At 39.3% G+C, this 11,423-nt stretch overlaps 1 protein-coding gene across 2 annotated transcripts in view; it reads left to right on the plus strand.

Moving 5' to 3' along the window:
• The window catches only part of ATP10B (ATPase phospholipid transporting 10B (putative)), a 240,216-nt gene that overhangs the window by 145,790 nt on the left and 83,003 nt on the right, over positions 1 to 11,423 (plus strand). Inside the window, exons 2-3 of one of the 2 annotated variants that reach the window (XM_025209816.1) lie at positions 1,691 to 1,984; positions 4,779 to 4,973. In XM_025209816.1, the coding sequence (XP_025065601.1) occupies positions 1,710 to 1,984; positions 4,779 to 4,973 (470 nt within the window). In that variant the 5' untranslated portion in view covers positions 1,691 to 1,709. Of the gene's footprint in view, positions 1 to 1,690; positions 1,985 to 4,778; positions 4,974 to 7,214; positions 7,265 to 11,423 lie in introns of those variants that run through there. The other variant, XM_025209817.1, reaches the window with a different exon arrangement.

The following is an 11,423-nucleotide window of genomic DNA, read 5'->3' on the forward strand; positions in this document are numbered from 1 at the left end:
TAGGGAAACAGAGTACTTGGCTACATTACAGGTACCTTAATTAAAGTTGAAATCTCTTTAAAAATCAATTTACTTAATCTGTTGCAAAACAATGGCCTTGTACAGACATTCAGTTTCTTCTGGAGGAGTCACTACTCTCCCAGCAGAAACCAATGTATACAGATTTTCAGACCTGTTCTCCAAGAAGAAAAATAACCTGGGTACAACAAGGGTTAAATCACTTCCAGGAAAGTTTCTCCTGGGAAATAATATATCTGTACGCTGTGGCTTCTCTCAGAAGAGAACATAATCCTGTAGCATCTCCTTGCCCTCCCTTTCCCCTCACCATCCCCTTCCCCCCTCCCCCCCCAGCAGGGAGGCAGTGTGTTGCTCACTGTACTCTGCTTCTCCAGCAGGGGGCCGAACATGCCTCCTTCACAATCCCTATATTATGCTGGAAGGAAACATAGGCTGACCATGGGCAGTCTGGGTCAGTCAGTCAGAGCTACCCTATGTGCTGCTGCCATCTGTCACCAGGCAGACTAACCTGGCTACACAGTGTCAGCACTGCAAGCTCTCTCCTCTTCAGGGCCTCAGCCTGCAGCTCTGGGTAAGTTTTTCTACCAGGAGAACAAAACTGGGAGAATTCTCCCAGATTATTTGAATGTGCATATGCAGCCAGTGTGGATGCTTCTTAATCAAGTTTAAACTAGATTTAAATTAAATTTAGCTAAAGCTGATTCCATGCATAATTAATCTAAATCAGTATTAACCAAATTCAAATCAGACCAAGATTATCCACACTCTATTTGTATCAGTTTAACAAGGTTGTTTCCTAATAAGCCTTTAGTTAGTGCAGCTCTGAATATAGAAAAGGTCAGAGCTTTTTTTTCTAATTTGTTTATTTTCTTGCCAGTACATTTATATATGTCCTTCCAAGTTCCACACCCATACATTTTACTGTCATTGGAACTATATATAATGTCTGGTCCTGTTGAACTTTAACTTCAGAAGGTCTCTGATTGTTGTGCTATTAGCTTTAGCAATTGTACTAACAAGTTTCAAAACATAGTATACCATAATGGCTCTAGTATTAGCAAATGCAGTTGATAGACCTATCTTATCAATAAAATGCCGATTATTTTGTTCATTGTTGGCACTTTGCATTCAAATCAGATTTTTATGAAGATTTAGGGGAAATGTTATGTGAATTTAAATGAGTTTAAGCTGAGATTGCAGTTCATTATTGTTATGACTATTGAGATTCAGCCCCCTGAACCAATCATCTTTGTAAGCAAATGCAAATAGAAGAACTATTGTGAATGTATGTGACAGTTAAAGAAAAAGTCTCAAACAGTTTTGGTAGCAGTTTATGACTAAAAAAAAAAATATAGACTTAGAGGTGCAAAAAGGTTTTGTGAGGAATCAGCTGAATTTGCTTTGTCTGCATTAGTTTGTAGTGTGAACACACAGAGCATAGGAGATTTTTCCCATAGAATTACAAATGGAGTTTTCTTCCATGCTGAATGGCCATGTTGTACCAGTTAATCTATGCCTTCTGTATAGAAAGTGCTGAGCTAAAAGCCTGGACAAGTAATGCACTGAACTGTAGTATTGTTTGTGTTTTGCCAATAAAGGTTTAAAGGAGCAAAGTGAATTTTCTACCATAATGGAATTGGTTTTCAGTCTTTGTAATGCATTTGTCTTTCAGTCTCGCCTTACTGCTATGAATGGCTTTGTCAGTGGACTCTGCTTTGTATCGTTGGCAATGGCTGGTGGCTGAAAGATCCTCAGAGACTTTATCAGAATCGACACCTCTGCTGTCTGCTGTCAAAGATGGGCTGAGATACAACTTAAACAAATGGCGGGTTGTGTTTCCTAACAATGGGAGACTTCAGAAAGATTGGGAGATTATTTCTAGGTTTTATGCTGGAAATGGGATACGGACCACAAAGTATACCTGGTTCACCTTCTTGCCCCAAAATCTCTTTGAACAGTTTCACAGGTGCGCACACGCCATAATTAATTAAATGATTCATTTGCTATAAATACTGACACCTGATTATTGATCTGGTTTGGATTTTTTGTTTGTTTGTTTGTTTGTTTCCCCCTTTTGCAGGGGATTGAGGGTGGAAGAGGGAAATAATCCCCTCCCCATTTTTTGCTGTGGGTTGGTTTTTTTCATGAGAATCTAGGTGACAACTACTTAATCTTCAGACATCCATTGGAAACAAATATTGACTGGTTAACTAAAGAATAGGCCACTAATTTAAAGCAAGCAGGTGCTAAACAAAGAAGACTATACAAATGTATAGGCCAGGAATTTGCTTTTTTGAACCTGTGGCCTGCACCCCATATGGATGTCAGTCAGTGCAGCCCTCTATAAAAAAAATCCTTTAGAGTTTAATTTAGAATGCTGTTCTTGTACTTATTAAAGAAGTCTGCCAAATTTGGGAATTATGTCATCTACTAAGGATAAAATGCTTTTAAGAGGTTTTTGTACTATCTGTAACATTCTATATTTAAAAATCCTCTAAAACCCTATAAAATCTAAAAAAATATATTAAAATGTCATAGAACTATATTCAGTTCATCCATATTCTTCTATATTGTACTTATTTGTAAGGGTTGGCCAGAGCTAGATTGTATGTCCAGATCAGTCTTTTACATTAAGTACTGGCTATGAAAAGGGAGACCTAGGCATGATGAATCTTGCTATGGGTACTCAATAACTGATCAAGGTAGATGAAAGCTGCCTACCCAACTCTCACTTGGAAATATCCATTTTGTAATATTACCATTAGTAGTTAAGAGTCCTATCATATGATTTCCATTTTTCTTTTTCTTTATCTAATTATTTTTAAATTAGACAAATATTTATATATTTATAAATTATTCAAAGACTGTGTGAGAGTTCCACAGTCTTTGAATATGTGGTCTCAAAACTCCTTTGTTGAAAAAATCAATTGTAGTCCCTAAATAAAATACATATCATAGAATCATAAAAAGTTAGGGCTGGAAGGGACCTCAGGAGGTCATCTAGTCCAACCCCCTGCTCAAAGCAGGACCATCCCCAACTATCACCAGCTATCATCACAGGCAAAGCTTTGTCTAGCTGGGTTATGAAAACCTCCAAGGATGGAGCTTCCATCATCTCTCTGGGTAACCTGTTCCAATGTTTTACTACCCTCCTAGGGAAAAAAATCTTCCTAATATCTAACCTAAACTTCCCTTGCTACAACTTGAAACCATTGCTCCTTGTCCTGTCATCTGCCACCACTGAGAACAATGTAGCTCCATCCTTTTTTGAACCCCCCTTCAGGTAGCTGAAGGCTGCTATTAAGTCCCCTCTCAGCCTCCTCTTCTCTAGACTAAATACGCCCAATTTCTTCAGTCTTTCCTTCTAAGTCACATGCCCCAGCCTCCTCGCCATTTTCATTGCCCTCCACTGAGCTCTCTCCAATTTGTCCATTTCCTTCCCGTAGTTGGGGGCCCAAAACTGAACACAGTGCCCCAGATACCAGTGGGTGCATCTACATGTGGTGATTTAAGGTGCTTTATGCAATGTAGGTGAGGGCTCAGCCTTGGATCAAGGGAGCCAAGGAGAGAGCTGAGTCCCATCAAGGGAGCCAAGGAGAGAGCTGCATTGCACCCAGCCTGCTGGGGCTGAGCCACACAGAGCCCCCAGGAGCTAACACCACTTCTCCCATCCACAGTGTCCAGCAAGGAGGCTGGGTGCTTCCCCAGGACAGAAGTCAGTGGAGCAGGGAAAGCCATGTTGGGTGCTGGGGGCAGACGCAGTCCCAAACTGCTTGCTGTCCAGGGCGGGAGCCCCAGCGTGGGCATCTAAGTGCACCTGAATCCGAGGCAGGGACCTGCAGGGCTGCATTGCCTGGCCAGCAAACCTGCCCCAAGGGAGAAGCATAGGGAAGCTAGCAAAGGACCTACCCGGCTGCACTGTCCTTTTCCCCTGCAGGGAGTTGTGGGGGGAGGAAGGCCTTCCCTTGTGCTTTGACAGGAGCCATCATGCTTTCTGCCCCCTCTGCCAACTTACTGCACACTGACAGGGACTACTCACCCACCACATCTTGCCAGCACCCGGCAGCAGCATGGGGCCCCACAGGTTCAGCTCTAGCCTGCTGTTATCCAACACTGGAGAGGCAGGAACACTGGAAGGGAGTTAGACCCTGGGCTGGGGCCAAGGCCAGGGCCGAGGCCAGGGCCAGGCCAACTGCATCCAGAGGTACTGGAGGCTTCCACCCCCTCAGCTGGCAGTGGGCTGCACTGCTCGGCTACACTGCCATAGGCTTCCAGTGGCTGTCCAAGGTGCTGACCAGGGAGGCTGCCCAGCAAGCCACATTAAGGTGCCTTAAGGTGTTCACATGTAGATGCACACCTAAATCGCCTTAATGAGCCTTAGGTTAAGGCACATTAGGTTTAGGCACACGTAAATTCATGTGTAGACATGCCCAGTGTGACCACAGTGGCAGGAATGAGAGGAGCTATTAAGGAAACACTTTAGTATTTTTAGATTAAAGAAATTCACATTAAAATTAATCTAATCTCACTACTCTATAATAGTTAGAGTTGGCAAGATTAAATTAGTTATTCACTCACAGAATCCAGTAGAGGAAGTATGGAGACATCACTGTTTAGTAATAAAATAATTAATTGTTGGGGAAGGAAGGATTTGGAAAGAATGTGAGAAAAGGAATGTTTATTTGAACAACAGATGATGTGAATCAGGAAAAGATGCATTTAATTTATTCCTGTTTTTCATTTCCTTTTGACATTCTCAGGTTGGCTAATCTCTATTTCCTCTTTCTGGTGGTCCTAAACTGGTTCCCACAAGTAGAAGTTTTCCACAGGGAGATCACTATGCTACCTTTGTGTGTGGTACTGCTACTAATTGCAATTAAGGATGGCATTGAAGACTACAAGAGATACAGATTTGATAAAACAGTAAACTCCTCTAAAACCAAAGCATATGATAAGTAAGTAGAATAAAATAGGGTTTTTTTTCTATATTATCTATTACAATCTATTCTATTTTTTTTTACAATAATTTTATCCCATTTGAGCAAAGGAAATTAAATTATTAAATTGGAAAAACTTATTCTGCCTTCAAGTATTAAGACATAGAGCTATGAATAATGTTTTAGTGTCACATATGTCTCTTGTAACTATCATAAGTGGGTAATCTTATTTTGGCACACAGGAAGTGTACCCTGATACAATACTTTTCATTCAAACTTTTCAAATTTCTCAAACAACAAAAGCATCAGAACACCTTAGTAAGCAAGCAAAGGTTCTGTTGGAAAGATGGAGGATATTATACACATTGATGAAATGCAGCCAGGTGGAATGAAACTTTGCAACTTTTTAACAAAACAGAACAACATTATTTAGGTATTATATTGAAGCAGGAAGTGAAGAATTGTGTGTGTCACTGAAACCATCAGAGGAAATGTCCATAAGGAGGCTGTATTCAAGATGGAACATGTCCAGGATATCCAAGTGAAGACCACATTTCTTCCAAAAAGTGCAGTGGTATTTCCATGACCATGTTTGTTCAATATTTCTGAGTTTCATTTGAATGTCTGTGCTTTCAAAAATTCAGCACCTGTGAACTGTATGCTGACGTATTTATTCATTCAAGACTGACTCAGAAGGAAGAGATTGTTTTCTTCTACCTTAGTCACCTGTAATACCTCCTGCAGTACAACATGTAGGTCAGTGGTTTTCAACCTTTTTACTTTTAAGGCACCCCTCATTAGACTTGAGACACCAGCTCTTAGCTTTCACTCATTTTTTTTCACTACAGAAAAATAATAGAGTGATTCTGCTGTTGCAAAGAACTCAGAAAGACCATAATAGCTCAGAATGCTTTTAATACTATTAATTCCTATTCAAAATTCCTAGGTTTATCTTGTGAATCGTATTTTCATATCGAAGAGTGCTACCATTGTGTAGCACTCCACAGCACCTTTGAAAGGATCTCAAGGCACCCCAGAGTGCTACAGCACACTGGCTGAGGATCTCTGACCTAGGTACTTGTCAGAGGTCCATTGTCCAAGTATTAACCCAACTAAATCCCAGGTAGCTCTCCACATCTGATAGGACTGGAAGGGAAAATAGTCAACTTGCTTTAAAAGAGGGGAATTTACATGCAAGTTCTTTTGTCAAGAGAGATTTTTTTTTCTGTATCTCTAGAGATAAAAGCAAATAGGCAATGAGAGCAGTTACATGGGTTGAGATCCATCTCCAACTGAAGTTATCAGTAATCTTCCATCAATTTCAGTCGAGTCAGAATTTTGCCTACAACCTTTGACCCGTCTTACTGGGAATAATTTTATCTACCAGTAATTTCACAAAGTGTGTTTCAGAAAAGCTTGAAAAGAATTAGGTGTATATATTTTTGTTCTACAACAAAATAAGGAAGTTTATCTATAAATAAAATAATTTGCTGGCAAATTGCTCTGAGTAGGATGTCCAGCGATACATGAACATGCATAATAAAACATTTAAGGAGTGCTGTTGTTATCAGTGACCTGCAACTAGGCAGTCTCTAGGACCCAGAATCAGCCTGTTTTACAGGTGGGTGCTACCTGCCTGTGTGACGTCTGTATTTCAACAGGTATTGTTTTCAATTAAGTGAAAGACAGTAATCAGATCAGGGAAACTTAGCTCCTCACTTCACTGCTTTTCAGTTAGTCTGGCTTTTGTAACCACCATAACTTATTTATTATACTTAAAGCTACATTTTAAGGGGAAGTAAGATGACAATGAATGATGCTCTACGCTGCTTCTCTTTGAAGATCATAAGGAAAAAACTTTTTTTCAAGAAAGCATGCTGCCAGCATGTTGCTTCAGATTCTGAAACACAAAATGAGGAGCTGGAGAAAAGAGGGCAAGAAAGGAAAAGAAAGAAGAAAAATAAAACTAAGAGGATGATTGTCTCCAACTTGCCCTTTGAAAGCAACATGTGGAAAGAGAACCCAAATAGGTATTATGACTCTAATAAAATTAAGACCACCAAGTACACCATCCTCTCATTCATCCCAAAGAATATATTTGAGCAGTTTCACCGCTTTGCCAATGTATATTTTGTGGCCATTGCCTCACTGAATTTTGTGCCAGTGGTTAATGCTTTTCAACCAGCAGTTTCTTTGATCCCAATCTGTATTATAATGGCCATTACCGCAGTGAAAGATGCCTGGGAGGACTTCCGGAGATACAAATCAGACAAAGAGATCAACAGTATGGGCTGCCTCATTTTTAGGAAGTAAGTAAATCCTATAGTTTTTATGCATGTGCCAAAATTTGGATGGAATTGTGGGTTTTCTTTACAGAAGAGTCTAAATGAATCAAATAATTGTTGGTAAGTGACAGTTTTTGGATAAAACATTTGCCTTATAGGAATTAAGGAGACTTCAGTTTTACTTGAATGGACATTTCAGTCACTGAGGAAAAGTTCAAGTTGTTTGAAGCTCAGTAATAAACCAATGGTATTTAATTATCTAACTTCATCTTTAAGACATTAATTTTATATGGGTCTTAGGTGCCTCTGTATCTTTGTTAGGTGCCTTGGGGCATTTGTGCGATTTCCAAAAATCCCTAGCACCTTCAATGTGATTTTTATAGGGGCATACCTACATTGTTTGATGTCTGAATTGTTTTAAGAATTTGGCTGTTAGAATTTTTTTTTTAAGTTACTCTAAAGTATCGAGGTTTATGTGTACAGCAGAGTTTTATTTCTTTCTGGATAGTGTTTTTATATAGATTGAAGTACCATTTTAAAAACTGTTGAAATAAGCCTTAGTTTTAGCAATGGATAAATTAGTCAAATTAGTTGGATGCAGCTTGAAAGTGTCTCATGTCCTCTTGCTTTTGGAGTTTTTTTTAATGTAAATGTTTAAAAACTCTTTATAAACAGCAACCATTCTCAAAGTGAAGTAGAAAATGACTTCTCACTGATTAAAATACTGCATTCATGAGGGAAGAGAAACATCTTCCCAGTATTCTTGAACAACGGTCCTTAGGCCTAAAATTAATCAACAGCACTTATATAGTGTCAGCAAAGATGGGTTTCAGATGTGCTAAGCTCAGTGAAGTTTGCCAATTGCTATTTATTTCCTAGGCAGATATGTCTGTAAATGACAAGACTTGCAGTTTAGTCCATTTTTATTTTCATACCGGTTTGCTTAAACAGGAATTAATAAATTTGTTTATACACTAGCTTAGTTATGTCAAAAAATAGTACAAATACATGGTTTCTAAGAACTGAATTGGGGTGATCAGCCTGCCAGAATGACTAATGAAAATAAAAATGCCCTCAGCTTGGAACAGTATCTGATTCTAGAACAAAAATGTTTCTCTTTTCTCCCACCAAGATCTCATTTCTAGGATCCCAGTTTTCTGGATTGCCTGCATAATTGTATCTTTCCTTCAAGTTGTAACTTAGTTTGTATTTTCAAGCTTAAGAAAATAATGTGTTTTATCTGTGATGGTGGAAATATCATGGTGACCTATAGGACTAAATGACACCTTAATAGGTAAGGGACTGATATACAAAATTATACAAGACAGATATATATCTATATATCTATATAGCTATATATACCCTCACTGGAGAAGAAAGATGCAAGATACCTCTACCAATCCCTACTACAGATAGATAGATAGATAGATAGATAGATAGATAGATAGATAGGCAAGTGGCGGCAGTGCCCGCCCCCCCTCCCCCGCACCAGCTGGGCAAGTGACAGCAGCACCTGCCCACCCCACCTCCCTGTGCCAGCTGGCAAGTGGCTGCAGGGCAGAGCCCCCACTCCCAGAGCTGATGCAGGCACAGCAATGCTGGGAGCAAGGGCTATTCCCTGCTGCCACTTGCCCCCTTCCACCCGGAGTGAGCTGTGCCTGCATCCCATCCCTCCCTGCCCTGGCTGGGCAAGTGGCAGCAAATCCCTCCCCCATGCCCTTTCCCTCCCCCCACCACAACATATTTACCAGCTGGAAGCAGCTGTGTCCAGCATGGCAAGGACTGCTCCCTGTTTAGTCTATGGCTGAATCTCCAAAGAGGCACTGAATCTTCGGATCTGATTTGGCCCAATCGAATTGGGACAGTGATTCAAATCTCCCAGTCAAATCACTGTCCCTCCAAATTGGCCGAATTCAAATCCAAAGTGAATACTTGCCACTTCGCACAGATCTAATAGATAGAGAGATGGTAGGGATTGGTAGAGTCTATATATATATATATAGCCTCTATTTTATAGATATATATATATATATATAAAAGCCTGAGAGAGAGAAACAACTAATGCACTACATAGTAACTTGGTGAATCTAGATAAGAAATCTTAATTATCTCTCTCTTACACAACATAAGCTTGATAAATGGCATCTAGCAAGCATTTGCTGAAGAAGGCTAATTCTGGGTGCTAGATAAGCAATGGAAAAGTTGTTTTCTACTCCTCATGATAATTTTGAGACCTTTCTTCATGTGCCATTTGCATTGATTTGTGTTTCTTACTGAGCCTAGTAACCTTATTACAAAAGATGATTCTTGTATTTTTGGTTTTCCTGGCAAATGTGCCTACAGTTTCCCCAAGATCTGGTGTATGTTTGATTTGCATACATTTGAAAAGTATTGAACAGGAAATAGCAACCTGCAGACAGACGCAGACTAAGAATGCCAATATAAACACTTCAGCAGAGTACAGATGACGGTTTAGATTCGAGTTCTCTTCTGAGCATTGAAAATTATCGCTGACCCGTCCCAAGATCTAATGACTAACTTTAGAGCAATGTTGGGAGGTTCTAAAAAGACCTCACCAGGTGCCTTAGTGGATATTACAGTTGCCATCAGACTTACTAGTTGCAGCATATTGTATCATGAATAACTTTAATGATGCCTCTATAGAGCTTTGGGAATCTGATATTTCTTGTTCTTCTCGTTAGCAGCAGTGTCACAGAGGAGCCTAGTTTCTCTTAATTTTCTTCCCTTCCTCATGAATCATCTGTCAGAGGTTATTTTGTAACAAGGGTGACCAGCTTTTTACAGACACAGGAAGCTTTGTTAATCTGGTTGCAATAAAACATTCTCTTTTAATATAGTAACTGATCTTCCATCTAAAGGCGAACCCTTCATTAGATTTACGTATTAATCTACGAGAGATTGGAGACTGTATTCTCATTGTTTCAGAGTTCAGTATAATTAATTTTGATTCCCACCTCTAATAAAAATATGAGGGCAGAATTCTAGTTTTCCATCTCTTTTTCCAAAAATTAGCCAAGGGATTGGTAAGGAATCTTGCATCTTTTCTCTCCAGTGAGGGCCACTGAATTTAAATATGACATCTTGTATCTTGGCTTCTCTGGGTTTTTTTCTTTGTACTGAGATCAGTTGAAATGTAAGGTCTGGTTTAGTAAATCGTTTATGAAGAGAGCGAATCTTAGCAGTGTATTTAAACAAGCCTCAGTTGTAAAGGAGAGAGATCAGTAGTCACTGCAGAGTGTTATTGGGTAGATGTGGGGGTTTACAGTTTCAGTAGTAATTTGTGGAGGTTTTCACTTGTAGGCCAGAGATTCAGAGAATCATAGTAAATGTTCATAAACTGCAGCATCATGATTGAATTATTAACTCTTTCATTTGGTGTTAAATACTATATGTACAATTACAGACAGAACAGGACTATCCGTAATTACTGTCTGTACAACTACAGAATTGTTCCTTAATATACCTTTTCCATCTCATTTTAAATTTCCTAAACAATGTAGCTTCCACAGCAAAATAAATTTCACTATCAGGAAGTTTTCCATGTTACTCTGTTTATATAATCCCTTCTTAATTGCATTCCATTTCTTCTGGTTACGTTGTTTTGTACAACCCTAATTAATTCTTCTTTATCCACCGTATTTAATTATACCCTTCATATATTTGTGATCATTATCATGACCGTTCACTATTCCATCTTTCCTCATACATACGTACTTCACCATTTTCATCTTTTCTCATACATCAGCCTCTTCAACCTCATGCATATTTTCATTTTTTTTCTCAAAAGTCCTTCCAGTTTGTCATTATCTTTCTGATAATGGAGGTGCAGAATTGAATGTGGTGGTAGAAGCCAGCCATGTTTGTGGTTCAATTCCTACAAGGTTGTGACTGAAAATTATTATCTGACAACTATTAAGTGCTCTAATGGATAAGACATTAGGTGATATGATCCTATCTAGTTTGACCATGTGTTCAATTGATTAGGGCCTGGGAGGCAAGACTAATGAGAATCGGCTGAAAGAACTAGAGTTCTTTAGTCTGGAGAAGAGAAGACTGAGAGGGATTGGAAATACCTGAAGAGCAATTACACAAGGGCTGCAGATAGACTTTTCTCTGTGACTATAGGGGACAGAACCAGGAGCCATGGTCTCAAGGTTCAGCA

The sequence above is a fragment of the Alligator sinensis genome, unplaced genomic scaffold, assembly GCF_000455745.1.
Source record: "Alligator sinensis unplaced genomic scaffold, ASM45574v1 scaffold830_1, whole genome shotgun sequence".
NCBI classification, from domain to species: Eukaryota; Metazoa; Chordata; order Crocodylia; family Alligatoridae; genus Alligator; species Alligator sinensis.